Source organism: Ctenocephalides felis, unplaced genomic scaffold (assembly GCF_003426905.1).
Source record: "Ctenocephalides felis isolate EL2017-DRISC unplaced genomic scaffold, ASM342690v1 CF-g0.4_SCAFFOLD_01170, whole genome shotgun sequence".
Classification (NCBI taxonomy): domain Eukaryota; kingdom Metazoa; phylum Arthropoda; class Insecta; order Siphonaptera; family Pulicidae; genus Ctenocephalides; species Ctenocephalides felis.
Genome location: NW_020537324.1, coordinates 77669864 through 77693530, shown reverse-complemented (window position 1 = coordinate 77693530; position 23667 = coordinate 77669864). Strand labels below are relative to the sequence as shown.

General features: G+C 26.4%; 2 protein-coding genes across 3 annotated transcripts in view; both read left to right on the top strand.

The window, feature by feature from the left end:
• The window catches only part of LOC113368482 (STE20/SPS1-related proline-alanine-rich protein kinase), a 77181-nt gene extending 74019 nt beyond the window's left edge, over positions 1-3162 (top strand). For both annotated transcript variants that reach the window (XM_026610031.1, XM_026610030.1), the window contains exons 9-11: positions 75-188; positions 489-610; positions 3030-3162. In XM_026610031.1, coding sequence (XP_026465816.1) covers positions 75-188; positions 489-610; positions 3030-3107 — 314 coding nt within the window. In that variant the 3' untranslated portion in view covers positions 3108-3162. The remainder of the gene's footprint in view (positions 1-74; positions 189-488; positions 611-3029) is intronic.
• A 3090-nt stretch (positions 3163-6252) lies between these two features.
• Positions 6253-20149, top strand: LOC113367663. Its single transcript, XM_026609250.1, has 11 exons — positions 6253-6357; positions 6423-6587; positions 10018-10228; positions 12623-12734; positions 12792-12958; positions 13020-13093; positions 14857-15002; positions 15067-15177; positions 15243-15403; positions 19880-20030; positions 20099-20149. Exons 2-11 carry the CDS (start codon positions 6446-6448, stop codon positions 20147-20149), a joined length of 1326 nt encoding a protein of 441 aa, XP_026465035.1. The 5' UTR covers positions 6253-6357; positions 6423-6445.
• The last annotated feature ends 3518 nt before the right edge of the window (positions 20150-23667 follow it).

The following is a 23667-nucleotide window of genomic DNA, read 5'->3' as shown; positions in this document are numbered from 1 at the left end:
TATATATATATATATATATATATAAATCTATTTATCATATATTTATCTATTTTTTTTTTTTTTCTTTTTCCCAGGTGATTCAGACAACGACGCACCTCCTGTAAATTTAGTTCTACGTATTAGGAATGCCAAACGGGAATTAAATGATATAAGATTCGATTATGCGGTCGGAAAGGATTCTGCTGATGGTAAGAAGTTTTTATATTTAAGTAAAAAAGTGGTCAATTAATAAAAAATATTATCTGCATAACTGGTATTTTATTGATAATTATATTTCCTTCTATTTTTATTCTAGAGTTTAGTGTTTACAACAAGTTACCTTACATGCTAAATTATTTTACAGAATTATTTATTAAATATAATAGAGGTGTTAAAATATTGAATCGAGATACATATATATTCTTATATTTTTTTCTTGGCGTATAACATTTTTATTTGGGTAATTGATATTTATTATTAATATATTTTATTTATTTTTTGCTTTATAGGAATTGCTGCAGAACTGGTCGGTGCAGGTTTAGTCGATGGCAAAGATATCGTAGTAATGGCTGCAAATCTGCAGAAATTAATCGAACAAAGGGATAAAATGAAGACAGTCACCTTCCAATTGGTAATTAGAAATATACTGAATATCTTCTTGCTCATTGATCTTATTCGAATCAAAAACATTTAAACTCATTGCGAGTGAAATGAATAGATAATAGAAGTCTAATTAGATCGCAAAACGGTCGCTTTGTCATTACTTTTCAATTTTTTTTAAACCATTTTAATTGTTTTCGCACTCTATAGAGCCGCCTACCCTAGGTTTAATTCTAGACAAGATGTATTTAAATGTATATTGTAGAAAAGACAAACTTGATTAAATTGTATCGAATGAAAACAAAATATGCGCGTGTAAAATATATTTTCCATCAAGTCAAAGAAATATGATAAAATCAATTAAATGATTAAAGTACGTGTATTACAGTTAAAGAATCACTTTTTTTAAAAAAAAAAAGCTATGACCCTCATAGCATAGTAGACCCTCTGTTGAGTGCGGAATACACTAGAACAGCGTAAAGCAACCTGTTTTCTATTCCAAACATCGTGTCATTTTTAGGTTTTTATTTTTTTATTCAAATTTTTCATTAACGAACTATCAAGTGTTTTACCATTTTACAATCCTGATTAAATTTGCTAAATTTTTATGAAATTTGCCAAAGGTACTTTAGTGCATTTTTTTTAAATGAGAGCCTCTCGAAGTCGACCGTTTTTGAAAATTTAAAATTCACAGTTCAATCAAATGTCTTGAAAACTTGGGGCAATTTTGTCGGTATTTTTGACTTTGGTCGTTATTTGCAAATGCCATCTCAGATAAAAAGAACTCTACTGACGAGCAAAGATCATTTTAGATAAAGAAGTGAAAAATCACAAATTATTTGCAAAAATCACTTAAAATTAAAAAAAACTCTACTGACGAGCAAAATTAAAATTCAGCACACAAAATATTTGCAAATATCATTTTAGATTAAAAAAATAATCGAAGAAAAGAAAAAAATTGAATACCATAATACATTGAATACCTGTCGCCCTGTTTTGGTTCGACGTTGAGTTCTGGGACACCCTGTTTATTACTCCCGATTTGTTAATTTCATATTTCAAGACATTCTGAATCGTTTGGGACCCACATTAGACTACATTATATTAACTCTTTTCTTTATATAAAATTTTATTTTTTTCTACGTTTGCTCGTCAGTAGAGTTTCTTTTCTCTAACATGAGGATTAACTTTTTTTTTTAATTTTGCCGATTTGTAGAGTTCTTTTTCTCTCTAATCTAGTCATTAGAGTTCTTTTTAATTTTAAATGATTTTTGTAATTCATTTGTGAATATTTGCTCTTTTTATCTGAAATGATCTTTGCCCGTCAGTACAGTTCTTTTTAATTTTAAATGATTTTTGCAAATAATTTGTGAATTTTCTCTTTTTTATCAAAAAATATATTGGCTCGCCAGTAGAGTCCTTTTTAATTTTAAATGATTATTTTGTAAATAATTTGAAAATTTGCACTTTATTTACCTAAAATGATTTTTGCTCGTCAGTAGAGTTCTTTTTAATTTTAAATGCTTTTTGTAAATAATTCGTGAATTTGCTCTTTTTTTAACTAAAATGATATTTGCTCGTCAGCAGAGTTCTTTTTTTAACATTGCAAATAACTCGTGAATTTGCTCGTCAGTATAGTTCTAATTTCAAATGATTATTTTGTAAATAATTCGAAAATTTTCTCTCATGTTTATCTAAAATGATATTTGCTCTCGTCAGTAGTCTTTTTCATATTTAAATGATTTTTGTAAATAATTTATGAATTTGCTCCTTTTTTTTATCTAAAACGACATTTGCAAATATTTTCAGAATTTTCTCGTCAGTAGAGTCCTTTTTAATTCTAAATTATTTCTGTAAATAATTTGTGAACTTGCTCTTTTTTTATCAAAAATGATATTTGCTTGTCAGTAGAGTTCATTTTATCTAAAACATTTGCAAATATTTTCAGAATTTGCTCGTCAGTAGAGTTCTTTTTAATTTTAAATCATTTTCGTGAATAATTTGTGAATTTTCTCTTTTTTAACTAAAAATATATTTGCTCGTCAGTAGAGTTCTTTTTTAATCCAAAATGACATTTGCTCGTCAGTAGATTTTTTTAAGCAAAAAATAAAAATGCTATATTAGTTTCCAAACAAAGATTTCCAACACTATGCAGAATGTCTGTCGAAATTTCAATTTTGTATTGAAACAAGTATAGTATACTAATTTCCATAACGAGATTTCATTACACGTACCATGTAAAATGTCTGAAGAAATTGCGTATTTGTATGGAATTTAGTATAGTTCACACATTTTAGAGTCAAGTGGAAAAAATACAAACAAATAAATCGCAAATTTTATTAAGTTGATTTTGTATACGTATAGGGGTGAGTTCAAGCAACTTGCCTAAAGGCAAAATGCTACTTACAACTAGTATATTGATTTTTTTTTTAAATTCAATTTTTTTTCAGAATTCAGAACTTAGCAGCGGTGAAGTGGCAGACGACAAGGCACTAATCGGCTTCGCCCAAATTTCCATTACGGACTGAATTAGTTTACATTGTTAAATAAAATAAATAATAATAATAATCGCTCTAGCATATAGAAATCATCATCCCCTTAAAACCTAATTGAATTAGGCCAATTATTACATAATAATAATTATAATTATAATCGACGTTCCAGAAGCAGTCAAGTCACACACACACATTTTTAATTAAACCATTTTATATAATAATTATTATTAGAAGTTAAATACACGTTTTTAACCATGAAGAAGTTATGTTTGGTAAGTTGTTTTTGTTTTTTTTGACTAATTTTTTTTTTGGTTAGTAAAATTGTGCATTTTTTTATTTAAATGAAGATAAATCGAGTTGAATTTAGGATTGTCAAAGGTACTAGGTAAGATTGTTTTCGAAATATCGAAGGTCATCAAAGAGAATATATATTTAAGGGTGGTTTTTAATATGGACACATTCGAATTTCTTTGCTCCCAAGGTCTCAAATGCTTGCAAAGTAATAAAAGAAAATTTTGTGAAAGTTTTAGCTCTTAGTATTAACATTTAGATAGTCCGCAATTCAAATAAAAGTTTTGTATATTCATTATTAAGTAAATTCTTGCGCCATTTGTGTTAGCAGACTTGTAATTTTGATGGCAATTTATTACTGACAATTTGAGTGTCAAAATCACTAAATAAATAAATATTTTAATAATTAATTTTGATGCCGTGATGAATAAATATTTTGTTAAACAGTCCACATGGATTTAATTAAAGGTTAAGAGTTTTATTAAACTTTTAATTGAATTGCGGACTATGTAAATCTTAATTTTTAAAGCTAAAACTTTCAGAGAATTTTTTTTTATTACTTTGAAACCATTTAAACCCTTAGGAGCAAACAAATTCCATAATGTCCATATTAAGGACCACCCTTAAATATATATGCCTATTATCTATGTATATAAATATGTTTAAATTTTAAAATTTATCATAAATCAGTCCGGAACTGTTTAAAAAGTCTTCGAGTTCATATTTATTATATATATTTATAGGCAAAAATTTACATTTTAATTATAAGAGTCTTCTAATTATTTTGTTTCATTAATTTCATCGAATTCAATTTAATTTTATTTTATTTTAACTGTTTACATTTTTTTTAGTAGTTTCATCATTCATCTTGTATTATGTATAAATTATTGTTGCAAAAATATAAATTTGTTTTAATTTAATTTGTTTTATATTCTTTTTTTGAAACAGGCTAAAAATTTGAAGGTAAATTTCTTTAAGAAAAATGAGAAGTTAGGAAACTTATTTAGTAAAAAATTGGTGCTTTAATCTACTTGTTACAGGTGTGTATTTATTATTAAATTTATTTATTTATATATATATATATATATATATATATATATATAAAATAAAAATATAACTTAGTGTTTGTAGAAATAAAAACCAATTTAAGTCCATTTTGTAATACATGCAATAGAAGATTAAAATTTGGGTTTTATTTCTCGTATGATTTTATTATTTTACAGCAAACTAAATATTGCATAGTGATATCAATATTGGACATTAATTTTTGTATTAAAATAATTAAAAAATGAAGCATTATGATGCATCGAAAAGATTTTATGTGTGTAGTGAAATAGTGTGTGATTTTTTTACTGATATGTAATTGATATTTTTCTGACTTTATGACAGGTTAAATTTTAATCAAGAAAGAACAATTTAATTTTATCAAGGGTTGTCCACGTCTTACATTTTCCCATTGTATAAATATTTTCCGATGCGCACAAACAGTACTTACTTGATAAATGATTTGCATAAAAAGCAATTTTTTGCAAAAAACAGAGAGATTGAATATTAAAATCTGAAAATACAACCGTTTTATAGAAAGGTGCCATACAAATTTATAGCAAAAATGTAAAATTTTCCACTATCTCAATTTGTTTCAATCTCAGTCAATTCACTGGACATGCCACATAACAATATAATTAAAAAATGAATCAACGGATTTTGCTACGTAATTCAAAAATTAACGAAATAATGCAAAAGCGCGGTAATAATATAACAAAATCTTGAAACTTTAAATTCAATTGAAATAGAATCAGTTTCACATCGTCTCTTGCAAAAACTATTAAGAGACATTTATATGTGACGTGCTTTGCAGTGGGTAAACTATTCATATATTTTTGGTTAGCTGCTCCTTTTACTTGTGCAATCAGTTTATTATTTTTGTACTAAACATTTTATAATAGAAATATTTTTGTGGCAAAATGACATTTTCCGGGCCAGCTAGTATATATATATTATATATATATATATATACACATTCAATAATAAAAAGAATATGAAGAAAAATATCTGTAATAATAATTTCAACAGAACACAAAAAAGTAATAAATACACATAATTAAAAAATAAATAAGATAGAACAAATTAAATAAATAAAGACTTTGAGTTATACCATTTAATTAATTTTCAACTAAAATAATTACAAAATATTTTTCATTTAAATTTTCACATTCATTAAGTCAATTGTTTATTTATCTTTTTTTTTTTAATTTCAATAAGTATTACAACTGTTAAATTATTAACTTCTAGTAATATTGATGAATAATAACATAAATTTAAATAAGTAAAAGTGCAGAAGATAAAATTTACATGAAAATAATATCCGTAATATGATTTGATATAAAATATAAGTAAATAATAATAAAAATAAAATAATAAATAATATTTATCTATGAACTCATTATTATAGTTATAAATTCAAATTAATCCTCAGAGGGCACTTACATCTACTCCGTTGACAGTTCAAAACAACTTTACTCCGTTCACCTAGGTTCCTATCTTCTAGGAAATAATTGTCTATGGTCTATCATAGTTTACCTTAAAGCAACGATCGCAAGAAATCGTTCATTTCGTCTCTGCTTTCGGTAGGGATCAGAACAAAGACGTGTCAACCCGGCGCCAAAAGTACCGGGTCGACATGCTGCTTGTTCGAGTCTCGAAGAAAACGAGGAACGGTTTTAGTGTTACAGTTTGTGGTAATTGTAAAGTGAGTGATAAGTGATTGTGGTGTATATATATATATATATATATATATATATATATATATATATATATACATGCAACTTTGGAAATACAAATGGAGTGTTATTTATGTTCTATACGTTTGTTATTTGCGTTTAATTATCAAGGTTTTAATCCGATGTCAAAATTGCAAATGTCATTTTGACGTAAAATCAAAATCGGACTTGTGAAATTTGAAATAGTTTTTTTTAAGAAAAGAATTTAGAAGGTAAGCAGTAATTTATTTTATAATTACTTTATATTATTTTTATTATTAATTACAATTTATTTAAGGTTTTTGTTAAACATCGGATTGCATGATGGACGCCAAAGAAGATACAATCGCTTCCATCTTGTCTCAAAAGTCCATTCCGTTTTTTTACAAATGCAGAAATGCTGATTTAATTCTGACAAGCTCTAAAGATCTGGGAGATGATCTAAAGATGAGAGATGTTTACAGTAAGTAATAATAAGTTATGTAATTGAACGTCCTGAAGAGCTCTTTGAATTTTTGTTCTTGGAAGTATTCTTTCAACTTGATATTTCGTTTAGAAATTATTTAAATATCTCGGAATTTTGTGAGAAAAGTTTGTGATTTTAGTATCTGACATCATAGTAAAGGTGTTAGTGTATAACATGCTCAAATTGTACACGTTTTGTGCAAACTGTTAGTCCTGAGGAGCTCCTTAAAATTAAAATTTTGTATGTACAGTATTATTTTAACCTAGTGCATTGTTTAGATATTATCTAAATATCTTGAAATTTTGTGAGAAAAGTTTGTGATTTTTGGATTTGACATCATTGTAGAGGTATTAGGGTATAACATACGCAAATTGTACACGTTTTGTGCAAACTGTTCATCCTGAGGAGCTCTTTAAACTTTTACTTTTGCATGTACAGTATTGTTTTAACCTGGTGCATTGTTTAGATATTGTCGAAATATTTCGGGATTTTGTCAGAAAAGTTTGTGATATTAGTATTCGACATAATAGTAAAGATGTTAGTGTATAACATACTCAAATTGTACACGTTTTGTGCAAACTGTTAGTCCTGAGGAGCTCCTTGAAGTTTTGATTTTGTATGTACAGTATTATTTTAACCTAGTGCATTGTTTAGATATTATCTAAATATCTTGAAATTTTGTTAGAAAAGTTTGTAATTTTAGTATTTGACATCATTGTACGTGTGTCAATGTACAATATGTTCAAATTGTATGCGTTTTGTGCAAACTGTTTGTCCTGAGGAGCTCCTTGGAATTTTAATTTTGTATGTATAGTATTGTTTTAACCTGGTGCATTGTTTAGATATTATTTAAATATTTCGGAATTTTGTGTGAAAAGTTTGTAATTTAAACATTTGTCATCATAGTACGTGTGTTAGTGTACAATATACTCAAATTGTACACGTTTTGTGCAAACTGTTAGTCCTGAGGAGCTCTTTAAGATTTTAATTTTATATCAATGATATTGTTTTATCCCGGTACATTGTTTAGAGATTTGTAATTTTAGTTTTATTAGTAATTTTTTTTTTTAAACATAAATTTATATATATAGTCCCTTGTGACATAGTCATATAGACTTACTCATGCTAACTAAATAAAGCACGAAGCTTTACTAGAAAAAAATATAATAACAAAAAATTCATATTAAATCAAAATAAATACATAAACTATGTAATAACAATGAAATTCTATCTATATACAAAAAATGCAGGGGAGGGATAAATGATACTTTGAAATAAATTTATCGCAATCCATTAATTACATTTTTAATTCATAATATACCATTTACAATAATTAATTAACTACATTTCTATTTAATGATGCGAAATGGTTGTGTATTAACATTTGTTAATGTTTTTAATGTCCATAATAGTAAATATTACTAAAATTTGTTAAATCCAACTTGTATTCGTCTTGGAAATTGTTAAAATACTTACTAAGTCTCAGGATTGTATAAAGTAATAGTTTTACTTTGTGTTTTGTATCTTATTTGTAATCAATACTAATTTCTAATTTAAACCAAACGATTTTTACTTAGTTTTTTGTTTAAACATTCTTGCAGTTTTATTTTAATAACTTTTTGTCTGGTTAAAATAGAATATTCTTTTCTCAACTGAATAAATCTGAATAAATCGTAACAAGGATTTTTTTCAAAACCAAGTAAATTATTAATTTTACTTTACATTTTGTAATTTGAAATCCAATAATTAATTTAACCGAATAAACGATTATTAGTCAGTTTTTTGTTTGAACATTTTTGCAGAAAAGTGTGAAACATTCTCTCAGTTCTATTCTTTTAACTTTTTATCTGGTTAAAATAGAATATTCTTTCTTTTTTCCAAATAAATCTTGATAAAATTTACAAATAAATTGCATAATTACAATTTATATAAAATTATGAATATAGAATCTTTTTTGAGTAGAAAAAAGATTTTGACATCATAGTGAAGGTGCTAGTGTATAAAATAATCCTATTGTACACGTTTTCAAAAGGAGGAGCTCTTCAAAATTTTAATTTCATATCTAAGACATTGCTTCAACATGGTACGTTATTTAGATATTGTCTAAATATCTTGGAATTTTGTGAGAAAAGTTGTCAATTTTAGTATTTGACATCATAGTACGTGTTTCAGTGTACAAAATACTCAAATTGTACACGTTTTGTGCAAACTGTTAGTCCTGAGGAGCTTCTTAAAATTTTAATTTTGTATGTACAGTATTGTTTGAACCTGGCGCATTGTTAAGATATTACAAGATTTAAATATCTTAAAATTTTGTAAGGAAAATTTTCTATTTTAGTATTGGATATCATAGTGTGTGTATCGATGTACAAAATACTCAAATTGTATGCGTTTTGTGCAAACTGTTAGTCCTGAAGAGCTTCTTAATGTTTTAATTTTGTACGTGCAGTATTGTTTTAATTTAGTGCATTGTTTAGATATTATCTAATTATCTTAAAATTTTGTGGCGAAAGTTTCAAATTTTAGTATTTCACATCATAGTACAAGTGTTAGTGTATGACATACTCAAATTGTACACGTTTTGTGCAAACTGTTAGTCCTGAGGAGCTCCTTGGAATTTTAATTTCTTATTTATAACATTGCTCTAACCTGGTACGTTGTTTAACGATTGTCTAAATATTGTAAAATATTGTGAAATTTTGTGAGAAAAGTTTGTAATTTTAGTATTTGATATCATAGTGAAGTGTTAGTGTATTATATGTGCATTCAGAACTTTTAAACCATTCGATTAATGTGAATGATATATATGGGAAATTTTTTCAAAAATAAATAATCTACAAATGTTTCTAACAACAATATACCATAGAGCAACTCGGTGTACATTGAAATCACTTTTGAAATAGACTTAATGCTATTGAAAATACCCAGAAGTGTGTCAACTTTTCTAAATTGCATATCGTTACTAAATCAGTCATATCATTCCAAACCATTCGATTAATATGAATGGTGTATATGGGAAATTTGTTCAAAACTAAATAATCTACAAAATTTTCTAACAACAAAACAACCTAGAGCAACTCGGTATACTCTGAAATCGATTTTGAAATAAACTTAATGCTATTAAGTGTGACAACTTTTCTAAAGTGCATATCGTTACTAAATCAGTCATATCTTCCAAACCATTCGATCAATATGAATGGTGTATATGGGAAATTTGTTCAAAACTAAATATTCTACAATTTTTTCTTGCAACCCAAAACCGTAGAGCAACTCGGTATACTTTGAAATCGATTTTGAAATAAACTGAACGCTATCGAAAACTGTGAAGTGTTAGTGTACAACATATTCAAATTGCACACGTTTTGTGCAAACTGTTAGTCCTGAGGAGCTCCTTAAAATTCTAAATCATACCAAATTATTATTTCAGATTTGGCCAACCTCTGCCTGGAAAATCCCTTAACTTTGTGCGCCCAAAGGATAATTTCTCGATGTTTCGACCTAATGGTGAACCATTGTGATCACAAAGAACACCATTTCATATTGGGACCGACCAAGAATTTTCGATTAATCGATTTAGTGAAAACAGCTTGCGATAGGGTTGTCAATGTCAGGAGGGAAGACCAGGGGATGAGCGACAGGTAATAATTCCGGTAATAATTTAAAAACCGATTTTGGTGAAAATTATGGAATTCGAAAACCGGTTTTTAGTGAAAAAAGTCGGTTTTCACTGTATACATAGAAAATGACAAATATAGCCAAATATAAAAGATAGATGAAAGCCTTTTGATTCTTAAAATCATATCGGTTCAAAAGCATTTTAATCTTATAAGTCTGCAGTGGTTCCCACAAAGGTTTTGTATATATTAATTACGATTTTTATACCAGTGTTTATATTAATTTAAATCAGTGTGACTTCTTGAAGAAGTAACCTTCTCTACTCAAACTTAAAAAAAGAGTTTTAAACCCTAGAAGCCACAAATTAAAGAACAAAATACCTAAAATTATAATATCTGACATTAAAAACAATTAAGCATAATTTGGTCACAAGTATGAGAGTAATTTCTATTTCAGGAAATTTTGTGAGTAAACAAAGGACACGTCTAAGTAGCAATTCGATAGACGTTCTCAGTTTTTTAAAATCATATTTTATTAAACAAAAAACAATTAGAATGTTTAAAATTAATTAAAGTTGCACGGAACAGACAATACCCGAGTTTAGCTTAATTGTTTTTAAAACTAATATTGATATTAACAAGTGGGTATCAACATATGTGCCCATAATTATGAAAGTGGTCTAAGTCATATATTTATTGTTTCAAGATATTTTTCGAATTGCATTTGAATAAATTAAAAAATATTTTTACATTATGCGACATTTTAATTTTTAATTTTATTAGTCTTAATTAATGGAAATGTATTATGAATATGGAATTTTGTGTGAATTTCATACGATAATATTGTTTTTGAAGTTTGAATTTACTTAGACCATTTTCAAAATTAACTGAATGTCCTATAAATGACTTAAAGCAATAAAGAACTTTGAGTTTTATTTGAAACAATAATTTTATTGAAATAATTCGTGAGCATTTATTAATTATTTTTAAACGGTAATCCATTTTTATCCAAACTGAATTATATGGTTAGATAAACCTGAATGAAATTGTCGTTATTATTAAAATTTGATTATCATTTATTTTATTATGTAGTTCAGAAACGCGTCAAAGAAGGCCACGTGCCATTTTCAAGATGTTTATATAATTTCTTTAAATTTTTGACTTAGACCACCTTCATAATTAACACTAAATGAATTCCATATAATGTTGAAATTACAACCACTATCTAATGGTTCATTTTTGAGAATTTCGTAAAAATTACATTGAATACATTTAGTATGAAATAACTGATAAACTCATTTTTTTTAAATTTTGACTTAGACCACTTTCATAATTATGGGCACAATTTTTTAATTTTTTTTTAATTTAATGATTTTTTATTTAAAAATGCATTATTTTTATTTATTCGAAAACTTTCCTTTCACTATCATAAAAATATTTTTATTATTATATATGAAAATAATGCATGAATAACGAATAATTATTTTCAAAGTTATTTAATCAAGATAAACTATTATTTTTTAGTTCTATTAATTAAAATTAAAATAATTTTGTTTACTATATATAAAAACGAACAATAAATAAATTCAGTCGAATACTGCTCTAAATTACACTAAATTTGCGGATAAATTACAGAATGTTCGAGCAAAAATGTATTTTCTATATAAAATTTGGAAACTGGTTAAAACCGGTTTTTTAGTAAAATTAAAATTCGAAAACCGGTTTTCTGGAATGTTGGTTTTTGTATAAACCGTAAGTAATAATAATAATAATAATAATAATAATTGATTTAAATGATTCAAGAAACTTTCTGCTTGTTTCAACAAAATAATTGCTTTTGGAAAAAGAAATTTTTGTTTCTAATTTTTTTTTTCAAAAAATATTTTTGTAGTTTTGGATTAAAAATTCAAAAAATTGCCCAGGCTAAGCACAGTCTAAGCGCCACTCTGGTACAAATGTTTACCCAAGTGCATTTAGACTGTTTACAATTTTTACACTTTTACAATTTTTTGAAAACTATTGAAAAATATGAAAATGCCGACAAGCTAAGCACAGCATAAGTGAAAATGTCGCACAGAATTATTTGCAAATGCGTTTAGACTGTAACTATACGGGAGCACTTTTTCAATTTTGTGTAAATTAGGGAACTTTTTTTTTTTGAAATTGAATTCGAAATGAAATGACGATTGTTAATGTTCTGGAGATAAATTGATTTATTTATGATTTACATTTGATTTGCTCAGATATAACAAACAAGATAGCAAAAATAATGAAAGTTACACTCGTATTTGTAATAATATATTTGAAAACGTTTGAAATTTCTTGAATATTTCATTACGGTACGGGAAGCTCCAGTAATTTGCCTTAAGGCACGATGCCATACACCACTAGTTAGTGTTTTATTAGTATTTTTTTTAGGTTTATGATTTGTTTATGCAACCTCATCTGGAAGGCGATCTTGCCTTGTCCAAAGGCTTTGGAGAACTTTTTGCGAATCGGAGGCGTCTTTACAATTCTGGACGTCATCGAGGTAAGAGACGATTTTTAAAGAAAACTAAACAAATTTTGACATAATTTTTTTCCCCAGAAAATTCCAAATCCTTATCGCAAACCTTGGCTAGGAATGCTTGTGGATTTTTGTTACGACAATGCTGGAAGAAGCGATTTTGCAATTTCTGCTCATGTTCAGGTTTTGGCTTGGAGGGGCAAAAATGCCAGAAAGGGGATTTTTGAACTGTTGGCCAAATTATACAGGTGACAAATAATTACATGAATTTGGAAACCCTGAATCTTACATATATATATATTCCTTAAGGGATGAAGAAAATTCAGAAGGAAAACTGTCTGCTGATCATCTCAATTTGAAAAGGTGCGACATCAAGGACAAAGGTTAGTTAGTCTTAAATCTTAAAATTTTGTGAGAAAAGTTTGTAATTTTAGTATTTGGCATCATAGTAAACGTGTTAGTGTATAACATACTCAAATTGTACACGTTTTGTGCAAACTGTTTGTCCTGAGGAGCTTCTTAAAATTTCAATTTTGTATGTATAGTATTGTTTTAACCTGGTGCGTTCTTTGGATATTATCTATATATCTTGAAGTTTTGTAAGAAAAGTTTGTAATTTTAGTATTTGACATCATTGTACATGTGTCAATGTACAATATGTTCAAATTGTATGTGTTTTGTGTAAACTGTTTGTCCTGAGGAGCTCGTCAAAATCTTAATTTCATTACTAAGGCATTGTTTCTACCTGGTGCATTGTTTAGATATTGTGTAAATATCTCGGAATTTTGTGAGAAAAGATGGCAATTTTAGTATTTGACATCATTGTACGTGTGTTAATGTACAATATGTTCAAATTGTATGCGTTTTGTGCAAACTGTTTGTCCTGAGGAGCTCCTTGAAGTTTTAATTTTGTATGTATAGTATTGTTTTAACGGTGCATTGTTTAGATATTGTGTAAATATCTCGGATTTGATTTAAATAATATTCACTTCTGAAATCTTTTTACAAAAAATCTTTAATGAAATATTGTTTTTCAATATGTTTTCTGATGCAAAAATATGAAATTGGAAAATACTTTCATTTTTTATTACCTAGTATTAATTTTACCAACAAAGTACACGTTTTGTAAAGTTCTCATAAGTAGGTTCTCTTTAAGCATGATGATTTTTAACGAGCTCCTCAGGACGCACCGTTTGTATTACAAGCTTGTAAGTTAAATATATTATTCTTCAAAAAGTTTATTAAATGCAAAAAATATAAAATGGCTAACAACTTTTATGTAACATGATATGATATTAATTTTACGAACAAAGTACACGGTTAGATAGTTCTTCTAAGTCTTATCAAGCTTCTTCTTCGTGATATTCAAGCATGATGATTTTTAACGAGCTCTTCAGGACGCACAGTTTGTATTACAAATATACAAATTTAGTATGATATTTTTACATGAGTTGTTTAAATATAAAAAATATAAAATTTGCAAATATTTTTATGTAACATGATATAATAATAATTTTATGTGCAAAGTACACGTTTGGTAAAGTTTTGCATTTTTAATTAAGCATAGCGATTTTTGACGAGCTTCTCAGGACGCACGGTTTGTATTACAAGCTCACAAGCAAGAATAGTATAGCTAAGAGACATCCTTAAAAATGTTTGGATTTTTTTTAAAACTAAATTCAGGAAAAAACACACCTTAGATACTTACTGCACCCTTTCCTTCCCCACTTAATATTTTGCGATTTTTTGTCAACCCTTTCCTAAAAACCTCACGTGATTAATAGACACCCCCTAAATATTTTTTTTTATTTATTATTTATCATAGCAAACTATACAAAGTACATTCAGCTATATTTTATTAGAGGTATATATATATATATATATATATATATATATATATATAAAGGGTCCGCCATATAATTTTTTTCATTGGTAGCAATTTAGAATTTTTGATAGCCATTAAAAAACTAGACAGTCATTTCAATAAAATTATTTTTGATTATTAACCAGAAGGATTGCACTTTCAAATAGAAAAGATTTAAATTGAGAAAATATTCAGTAGTTTATATATAGCATTTTCAAAAAAAAATGTTATCTGACGGACCCTATATATAAATATATTATCAGTTTTTTTTTTATTTCAAAGAAATGAAAACTGTCACCTCCTACGTGGAACCTTTGATCGAACGCTGCAAGATGTCGCCAGGTGATATCACACAGATTGTGGAATGCGGAGAAATAGATGTTTTACCATTTACTAATTTACCTTTTAAAAATTGCATACGAGCAAAGGTAAAACAACAAACCAGAATAACAAATCTACCAAATTTTAATAATTCATTTCTATTTTTTTTAGGTCCATGCCATGTTACGAGTCTTAGACAGTTGCGATGATAAAGTCCATGAAGACATTGTTAATAGATATGGAGTCGATGGTGGAAAATCTAGTTTGGACATCCATGATAAAGTATATAATATATTTAATAATTCACATGGTTTCTCAATTGGTAATGGTAAATTTTTTTCTATCAGATCACCCTGTTGTCTGCCAAAAATTTCGAATTGTCCTTCAAAAAGCAACTGATGAACATCCCTGATGGTACAGAACTTTCTCCACATGGTCTTAATATGATGCAAACTTTGGAAATGAGACGACACGAAGAAAAGGTATTAATAAAGGATAGTTTTTTGAAGTAAAACTTTTTTAGGCGCGACTAGGGCGTAAGTCCGTACACATGCAACGGAAGATAAGAGTTGAGTGCCAATGATTCGTCATTCGCTCTCGATGATATCATTTCTATACGGGTCGATTGTGATTAGACGTCGTGTATGTGAATAGAGATCTGTCGTTGTATGCGTACCGATATCAACAAGGAAATCGACATAGATAGATAAATAAACATTTTAAAGTTACATCGTAGTACAAATCTTGATTTAATGAAAAATGCCTGAATCAGAAGAATATTTTACCATGTTCCTTGAAAATAATAAAACAAATTAAAAGTTTGTTTCGTGTACTAAACGTAATTTTATTGATTAGAAATTATTTCTATATTGTTCGTAGTTCTATAAATCTTTGAAGTTATTAAAATTCTTTTATTTTCTTTTGAGCTCTTTTATTTTTCATTAATACACTGTCCTAACTATGTAAAATTTGCACATGACACTCTTTAATATGTCTACTATGCGTACAAATTGTAAAACAGATGACTATTTTACAATTTTTTGAGTTAAATAATGCTTTTCCAAAATGTGCATTCGCCTCATTACTAATTTACCTAGTATACTTTATTTTGTACAAGTAGAGTTCTTTTATTTTTATTATACACCGTTCGTGCAAATCTATGAAATTTGCACATGACATTCTTGAATATGTCTACTATGCGTACAAATACTGAAACTGATGACTTTATACAATTTTTGAGTTAAATAATGTTTTTCCAAAACCTGCACTCGCCTCATGACTAATTTACATAGTGCACTGTATTTATTGTACAAGTAGAGTTGTTTTATTTTTTATTAATACACTGTTTGTGCAAACCTATGAAATTTGCACATGACATTCTTGAATATGTCTACTATGCGTAAAAATTGTAAAACTGATGACTTTTCACAATTTTTTGAGTTAAATAATGTTTTCCAAAACCTGCACTCGCCTCATTACAAATTTACATAGTATACTTTATTTGTGTACAAGTAGAATTCTTTATTTTTTATTAATACAACGTTTGTGCAAAACCTATGAAATTTGCACATGACATTCTTGAATATGTCTACTATGAGTACAAATACTGAAACTGATGACCTTTATACAATTTTAGAGATAAAATTTTTTTTTCAAAACCTGCACTCGCCTCGACTAATTACATAGTGCACTGTATTTGTTGTACAAGTAGAGTTGTTTTATTTTTTATTAATACACCGTTTTTTTGCAAAACTTATGAAATTTGCACATGACACTCTTGAATAGGTCTACTACGCGTACAAATTGTAAAAACTGATGACTATTTTACAATTTTTTGAGTTAAATAATGTTTTTCCCAAAACCTGCACTCGCCTCATATATTAATTTACATAGTATACTTTATTTGTGTAAAAGTAGAGTTCTTTTATTTTATTAAATACACCGTTTGTGCAAAACCAATGAAATTTGCACATGACATTCTTGAATATGTCTACTATGCGTACAAATTGTAAAACTGATGACTATTTCACAATTTTTTGAAATAAGTAATATTTTTTAGGCAGTTCTTCAAACACAATTGTTACATGATGAGTGAATTTGCAAAAACAATATTTGTTAAGTTTTGTTTAACATAATCAACTATGTGAACTAATATTATAGAATTTATTATCAGCAATTACTTCATTTCTCTAATAAAGGTCCAAGTCCTTTATTGTCCTTATTACAATGACAAACCGATCATGTCATATTTGAAGTATGAACTTAATTAAATAATTATTTTTAAATATTACACTAATTTTTAGTGCTTTTATAAATATATAATTTATAATTTATCATTATATAAACAAAAAAAAAAATGTGTATAATGATTGACGACACTAATAATGTGTGAATCACGAGTGTTACCATATTGCTAATGAAATTATTCTAAATTGTTATATGATGCATTTATTTTTATTTAAATGCCATCTTGTACAGTAGCAAATAAGTTTTACTTCAATCGCGTGAGACCTTACGCGCACTCTTTTTTTATATAAATTGACTATAAAATGATAGTGAGTGTATTTTTCTTGTCACAGGATTTTTTTTTGGTATATATTTGGTCTTAAGTTATCTTATTAGGCATTTTTTTGTTATTAAAAATTTTGATTTATAAATAGTCTTATATTTATATTCGTTTTGATACATTTTCGTGACGAATATATTCAGTCAATTGGTTAAAAAAAATGATCATAATGATGTTATAAGCATATAAGCGAGTAGCCAAATATGGACCTTAAGACTTTTTTTTACATTTTATTAAATAACTTGAAAATTTTGTTCGGGGCACTCTTTTTTATTTAGCTTAGCAAAAACTAGATAAAATTCACTAAAGTTTGTTATAAACTGTTTTATATTCTCCCATACAATTTTTTTGGTAAAAAATAAAACCAGAATGAACTTGTCCTTAATGTATATATAAGGATTTGGACACTTTTTTACATTTTGAAATACCTTTAAATTTTTGTTCCCGACAATCTTTTTTACTTGCTTAGCAGAAACTAGATAAAATTTTCTAAAAATGTGTATTAACAGTTTTATATGCCCCGATACAAACATTTTTTTGTGAAAAAATGTAACTATTGTAAATTATTCTGGAGCGTATTAAACAATATATATGGGGTTTCGGGACACTTCTTTATATGTTTTAATATGTCATTAAAATTTTGTTCAGGGCACCTTCTTATATTTATCTCAGCAAAACCAGATAAAAAATATACTAAACCACCATTAAGCCAAAATGCAACTTACACCCAGTTCCTTTTTTTTAGGAGGAAAAATGTTCAGGGACATCATAGAAATGTACGACTTTCCAAGTTACCAAAAGCCCTCGAAGCATTTTGCAACCCTAAAACATGCCGACAGGTATATCTACACAATTTACTAATAATAATATTATTATTATTATTATTATCTTATTATTTCTATTATTGTTATTTAATTTGGAGCTTTATATATACTTAGATATAGAAATTTGCGTAATTTATGAAATGCGCCTTTAGTGTTTTGGTCACTTGCATTATAAAAATTTAAAACATTTGTTTAATTGTTGACTTTTAATTTGTCAGGACATTTAATTGTTGACTAGTGAAAACTAGATAAAAATTACAATATAGTAAGAATTATATATAATTATTGATATTAAATTTTGCATTATATTTGAAATGCGGACTAAGTATTTTGTAATTAGTAATATATATATATATATGGATTTGGGTCATTTTTTTTACTTTCTACAAATAACTTTTGATTTGTTTCGGACATCATAATGTGTGATATTAGTGAAAACTAGATTAAAATTTACTAAAATATAGTAAGAACTTGTGTATATACTTAGATATCTAAATTTTGCTTAATTTTATATTGAAATGCGGACTATAGTATTTTGGTAATTAGTAATATATATATATATATGGATTTGGGTCTTTTTTTACTTTCTGCAAATAACTTTGATTTTTTTGTTTTCTCTTGGACATTTAAGGTGTTGATATTAGTGAAAACTAGATAAAATTTACTAACATTTAGCAAAAACTTGTGTATATACTTAGATATCAAATTTTGCTTAATTTTATATTGAAATGCGGACTATAGTATTTGGTAATTAGTAATATATATATATATGGATTGGGTAATTTTTTACTTTTCTACAATAACTTTTGATTTTTTTCTCGGACATCATAAGTGTTGATATTAGTGACAACTAGATAAATTTACTAAAATATAGTAAAACTTGTGTATATACTTAGATATCAAAATTGTGCTTAATTTTATATTGAAATGCGGACTATAGTATTTTGGTATTAGTATATATATATATATGGATTTGGGTAATTTTTTACTTTTCTACAAATAACTTTGATTTTGTTCTCGGACATCATGAAGTGTTGATATTAGTGAAAACTAGATAAAATTTATACTATACTTAGATATACAGTATATACAGTATTTTGGTAATTGGGGTAATATTATGGATTAAGATCGTTTTTTTCCTATACTTTTCTACAAAGTACTTTTAATTTTTATTTTCGATATAATACATTTTAGTGACAATTTTATTTATATTATTTATTATTTTATTTTTATTATTATTTGCTTTTATTTCATATTAAATCATCACAATACGGATATCATTTTAATGTAATTCTATCCCTTTTTTTATTTATGATTTATTGGCTTTATAAACTAGTACATTAGCCATATACTAAATTACATAATATCTACACTATCTCTTAAAGTCTAGTCTTACGTATATATCATTGTTTTATGTATATTTCATTTATAGTTTCATATTATCAAATTCTATCCTTTGCACTCTCATTTATTTAAAATTTATGTTATTATTTCTCAATATTGCTAGATGTTAATTATTTAACAGTTGTAATAATTATTGAAATTTAAAAAAAAATAAAAATATATTCAACATATGTATCAATTTTTTTTTTAGGACTGCAAATCGTCTTTCGCTGCTGAAGGAAAAACAGAAGCAAATCGACTGTTTGATGGAATCGAGACCAGTACAAATTCCTGGTGAAGATTTTGCTCAGGATGCACCAGAAACTTTCCATTTGACGGTTGATACGAATATTGCTGTTACTGTAAGTTTAATATATTATATTTGAGTCTTTTAGGAAGTCATTTAGAGGTTAGAGTTTTGGGTTTTTAGGTTTTATATGTAAAGAATTGGCTTAAAAGAGCTGAGTGTTTGAACCAATAAGTTTGTGTTTCAAGTATTTTTTTTACAAAAAGTTTGTATCGGGGTTTACAAAATGGTATATGCAGAATTTTAGTAAATTTTATCTGCTGAGGTAAATGAAAAATAGTACACGAACAAAAATTTTAATGTTTTTTTAAAAATATCTACAAACGTTCTAGAGTAATTTACAATAGTTTCATTTCTTCACAAAAATTTGTATAGGGGTATGTGAAGCAATTTGTACAGAATTTTAGTAAATTTTATTTAGTTTCTGCTGGGATAAATAAAACATAGTGCCCCGAACAAATTTTAATGTTGTTTGAAAAACTCTGAGAAAGTCTTCCGAATCCCCATATATTGTTTAATGCATTAAAGACTAGTTTACCTAATTTTATTTTTGCCTAAATAAAATTGTATCGGGGTATATAAACAGTTTATACAGTATTTAATAAATTTTATCTAGTTTTTGCTAAGCTAAATATAAAGAGTGCTCGGAATAAAATTGCAATGTTATTTAAAATATCTAAAATCCGAAATTCCCATATATTGCTCGATACATTTAAGGTCGAATTCACACTAATTTTATTTTTTTACAAGAAAGTTTGCATCACGGCATATAAAACAGTTTATACAGAATTTAGTAAATATTATCTAGTTTGTGATAAGCTCAATAAAAAAGAGTACACGGAACAAAATTTTAATGTAATTTAAACAAACGTAAAAAATTGACACCAATCCATATATCGTATATATTCAAAAATCATAACGGCGATTCAAACTAGTTTTGTTTGAAATTTTTGTATCACACTACAAAAAGCAATGTATACAGAAAATTAATAAATTTTATCTAGTTTCTGATAAGCTAAATAAAAAAGAGTGCCCCGGACAAAATTTTAATGTAATTTAAACAAATGTAAAAAATTGACTGCAATCCCCTTATATTGCTCAATACATAAAGGACTAATTCTTGAAGCTAATTCAATTTAGTTGGATTTTAATACATTGGGATAAATTTATTTAAATTATTAGATTATTAATAATAAATATATTGAATTATTATCTTGTACTATAATAATAACCTTTGCTTTTAATTAAAAATAATAATTAGTGTTTTTAATTATTTGAATTTATTTTCAATAGCTCAATTTTTTTAATGCTAATTATTATACAATATTTTTCATCATACTTGTGGATTTTTAAATAAATAATTTTTATGACTAAAGCAATGATTTTCCAAATATATCCCTAGAAAAAAATAATTTAAATTATTAGAAAACATGTCTATTAAATTATCATTTAAAACAAAATAAATTAATTTATGTATTTTTTTCTCAATTTTAGGCTGTGTACGATCAGCACATCAAGATTATCCGAGATTTTGAAATTTGCCGGAATTACTTAATATTTTATACACATATTTAATATAAATTATTTTTATACTTAAATAATTCATTCCAAAATTCTGTTTTAATCCTTTTTTTGTTACAAATGACATCATCTAAAGAATCCATCACAACTTTGCACGCAAGTATAAACAAAATAAGACAATTTAATTAAACTTATTATATATAATAATTATATTAAACTATTATATAAACAACATACTAATCTAATACATGTATAAATATTTTTCTTAATTTTTAACCATGTTTTTTATTACATAAATCCATTTTTCTGCCTTAACATACGTACAAACGTGTGTCAGGAATTTCAAAATCAAACAATTTCATTCGACTTATAAAGCGATGTGGGAGAGAGATGCCGCATGTGGATTTTCATACATTTTGTTCAAGTGGGAAAGAGATGCCGTGATGAATGACGCCGATACCTGTCCGGTGAATACGAAACATTCAAACAGGTTGTGGGAGGCATGGAGTGTGAGAGAAGGGATTACAGGTGAGATAAAAGATTTAATAAGAATTTAATATGAATGATATATAAAGGTTTTTATAAATAAATGAATCAACTAAAAGTTAAAAATAATAAAATATAATAATAAAAATATCAAATGAAAGTTAAAAATAAAAGAGCAAGCTCATGTGATAATATATCTATATCTATCATACAGTATTATTTTTTATGAAAAAAGGGTAATTCTAACAAATTTAAAACATTGATATAAAAATTGAAAAAAATAGTTAAATCTTCTTTTTTAGTTTGCCAGTAAGTACAGGTTTCATTTTACTCTATTAATTTATAAAATTAATAGATTGGAAAATTTGCATTTGTCTTGGATTTTGATATAATTGGATTAGTCTTGGATGTTGGATTTTATTGCTTAGCTTTTATTTCATACTTGGATTTTGATATAATTAGTTGGTTTTGGTATTTGGATTTGTGGTAGTTGGATTATTAAATAATTAGATTTTAATATTTTACTTTCTATAAGCAATTATTTTTTTAAATAATTTTGAACTACTTTTGATTTCAACATAGCTAGATTTTAGGAACTTTGATTTCGATATTTTTAGATTTGTATAAATTTGTGTTTATAATTAACTATCTAGGTTGAATTATTAGGCGAAATTTGCTTTCTAAAAATATTTTAAATATTTAGTTTTGGATTTTGACATAATTCGGTTTAGGTAGGTGAGACGACTTGGATTTTCATTTTTTAGCTTTTTTAAGCATTTATCTGGATTTCAGGAACTTCTATTTTTTTATATATATGTGTCTTCTATTTTTGATATGTTTAGATTTCAAAATTGTTTATCAAGCTGGTAGATTTTGATACATTGGCTTATATATGCACTAAAATGTTGAAATGTTAAATGCTTAAAGTTTTTGGATTTTTCCATATTAGACGTTTAGGAACTTAGATTTTTTAAATATAAATTATATAAAGTGACTTAGATTTATATAAGTGACTAAATTTACTTTAGCTCACCTAGAACTGTTAATATTGGAATATTTGGATTTTTAATGCATTAATCGATGTTCACATATATAGATTTTAGGAACTTTTCAGATTTGGTTTTTTATGTATTTGGATTTTTAGGTAGTTGTATTATTAGGTACATGTAATTAAATTTTAAAGCACTTAAAATTTCATATATTTAGAACTTATTTTTCGGAAAATTTCGATTCAAAAAATTGATTTTTCGGATATTTTCAACATTAGAACTTATTTTTCGGTATTTCTGGTTTTTTTCAGTTTGGGTAAAAATATTAGTAAGACTAGTGGTGTTGCATTGTGCTTAAGGCAAATTTCTGGAATTTCCGTACTATAGAGAAATATTCGAAGAATAAAATTAAGTTTAACCTTTAATTTTGCAAATTAAACAGAAATTTCAAACAAAATAAAAATTTCACAAGAACAATCGTTTTGTGAACACAACAGAAAGTTGTTTGAATCATTCAAAGCGGATACTTAGTTCTCTCATGACTGTCATTTTTGCATATTTATCTCCGTATCTCCAAAACGGCTAGACCTGCCTTTACCAAAATCTGATCACCACTTCTCCCGGCATTACTAATTCAAAGTTTTTGGATAATTCAAATCGGATGCTCCGATCTCTCAAAAACTCGATTTATATTTT

Coding starts and splice junctions, on each gene's coding strand:
- LOC113367663 (XM_026609250.1), top strand. CDS start 6,446: ATGATGGACGCCAAAGAAGATACAATCGCTTCCATCTTGTCTCAAAAG. Junction 12,735..12,791: donor CAATTCTGGACGTCATCGAG/GTAAGAGACGAT, acceptor TTTTTTCCCCAG/AAAATTCCAAATCCTTATCG. Junction 15,178..15,242: donor GTTTGGACATCCATGATAAA/GTATATAATATA, acceptor TTTTTCTATCAG/ATCACCCTGTTGTCTGCCAA.